This window comes from Cynoglossus semilaevis, chromosome 10 (genome assembly GCF_000523025.1).
Source record: "Cynoglossus semilaevis isolate Cse_v1.0 chromosome 10, Cse_v1.0, whole genome shotgun sequence".
NCBI lineage: Eukaryota > Metazoa > Chordata > Actinopteri > Pleuronectiformes > Cynoglossidae > Cynoglossus > Cynoglossus semilaevis.
The window spans coordinates 18,472,976-18,475,571 of NC_024316.1; the positions used below are offsets into that span (position 1 = coordinate 18,472,976).

The 2,596-nt window shown below is 47.5% G+C and overlaps 1 protein-coding gene across 1 annotated transcript in view; it reads right to left on the reverse strand.

The window, feature by feature from the left end:
* Positions 1–2,596, reverse strand: part of LOC103385445 (cadherin-4) — a 20,589-nt gene that overhangs the window by 9,241 nt on the left and 8,752 nt on the right. The window contains 1 exon segment of the mRNA XM_025058993.1: positions 664–849. Within this exon segment, the coding sequence (XP_024914761.1) occupies positions 664–849 (186 nt within the window).

Genomic DNA, 2,596 nt, shown 5'->3' on the forward strand with positions numbered 1-2,596 from the left:
CCAGGACATTTACCAGGACGTAGCAAACCAGATCCTCTCAGATTGAGGTTTTTTTTTCCCCGCTGTGGTTCCTCTTCTCCTCAGACGCCCCCTCCTGGCTGATCCACAAATCAATAGGTAATTTGCTACAGCCATTGTGTTTAAGACATTGTGTTTTTCTGAAGGGTATCAGGACCAATGGCCCCCCCAGGTGGACATGGAAGGGCACAGTAACTGTGCAAATGTCGGATCGTCGTTCTTCAATATCCTATTGGTTTTAGACCGAAAACATGGCTGACAGATGATAAATATATATATATGTTTATATGTTTATATATAAATATATATATATATGTTTCACACCTTAGCAAAATATATTGCGACATATATCCTACAGCTTGACTAAACAGAAATATATTTGTGGCATATTGCTATTTAAGATAAATATATACATATATAAATATATATAGATATATTGTTATATTACCAAAACATACTGAGACATATATCGTATATCGCAGAAATATATAAAGCAATATATTGTATCTCGAGAACTAGGAGAAATATATTTTTATATATTTAATATATATATCACATATCACAATTTAGCAGAAATATATCCAGATATTTTATGTATGTCGTGATTTGGCAGCAAATACTGAGCCCAGGGGACTGGAGCCTTACCTTGATCACCGTGACCATTCCGTCGTTGGTGACGGGGTCCGTTCGGATCGTGAAGTGTCCAGTCGGGTCCCCGCTGATGATCCTGTAGATGGCGTTCCAGTTTGGCGAGTGCGGCTGGTCGGCGTCGCCCACCGTCAGGTTAGCCACCGCCACGCCGACACGATTCTCTGGGACCTCGCCAGAAAACTGAAGATTTAAAAAATAAAAAAGTGACTTTGATTCTTCTGCTGTGAACTCTACTGCAGATGTCGCAGCGCTGAGGTTCTGTTATTTACCTCCAGGTTCTCAGTTAACGACCTGTTTTCACCTGAACGGAGCAGCGAACCCACCACCACGGGGGCGTCACCGCTGCTCCAACATCAGGGTGAACGGAGGAGAACGCGGCGTAAACGAGAGAGTGAAGATGAGTGGCTTTTAGCTGCACCCCCCTACCCCCTCCCCACCCCCCTGCTGGACAAACACATGTGCCTCGTCCTGATAAGCTGTATGAGACGAGAGCTGCTGTCCATCTGTCTGTCTGTCTGTGGTGTGTCTGTAGTCGAGGGGATTGTTGTCCGTGTGAGAGTGGGTTCAGAAAGGCTGTGAAAGAAGAGTTTTCAAATGTCGCACTTTGAACCAAACATGAATGGAAACCTGTTCAAATGACTGAGGCCCATCGACGGGCTCTGATCTAGAACCTTCTGAACCTCTTCTCTCCTTTGTCCAAAACTGAAAAGACTCCACGAAGAAGGAAGAGTTCAGACTGAAGTGGAGGAGAAACTAATTTCATTATTTAATCAATCATTTGTTTTCTGAAACTTCATCCTATCAACGGTCGCCTGTGCAGTTTGGACCAATCACAGCTGTCGTTGGGGGAGGTCCCAGAACCACAGATTTCTTTGGGTCCGTCCCAGGACCTGGCAGATAGATAAGCACCCATTCACACTCAGATTCACGCACAGATTCACACTCAGATTCACGCTCAGATTCACACTAATAACCATTAGTAATATATCGTGACACGTATCGTATCGCCAGATTCTTGCCAGGACACGCCCCTCGTCCTCGTCTTCCTCGTCGTCCTCGTCTTCGTCTTGAGGCAACAGTCCTCCGACACTACACTGTTACCGACGGCCGCTGAGCCGCTCACGTCTGTGTGAGATATCAAAGAGCAAAGCCCCGACCAAACACATCCAAAGACCTGGCAACCCGCCCGTCAGTCAGCAAACAGCCGACAGCAGGGGGCAGATTAGAGCTGCGTCATGAGAGCTGTTCACAGACTCAGTGACATTCTTAAGACAACAGACGAGTCCGGGTGGTCGGAGAGAGAGAGAGAGAGAGAGAGAGAGAGCGGTTACACACTGGGGGAGTCTGCAGGCTGTGTGTGTGTGTGTGTGTGTGTGTGTGTGTTTTATTCCAGTGTCACGGTGAAAGGAGCCTAATTCAATAAAGTAAATCTTCAGACACGGCTCTTGAGCTCTAAAGGGCCCTTCAGTGTCTTTTATTTAAATTCAGTCAAATCTGAGGCAAACGTTCAGCAGCTGATGATGGAAACGCTGCCCCCACTCTGAGCGCCGCCGTTACTGCGAGGACTTTTCTCCTCGGAGTGCAGTGAGCGCATGAGGCTCCAGTAACAAAAGCAGTGAAGACGTTTTTGAACAGAAAAGTCGGAGGTTGGAGAGATTTCCTGTGCAGTGTTTCCCAAACTAGGGGGCGCGGAGCTAACGCTAGGAAACGCAGAGGAGAGAAGGACGTCGATTGGACCTCAGCGTGTCTGGCAGGAGGACAGACAAAGACGGTGGGTCCTTATGAGTTGAGGGTTCAAATCCTGTCCACCTGGACCCTGGTACGGACTCAGCGGAGACGCGGACGTTCCCTGAGCCACAGTTTTACTCTGACACTGTACGTGAGTGTGTTTGTAAACCTGTGAGTGTGGGGGGAGGAGGGGGGAGGA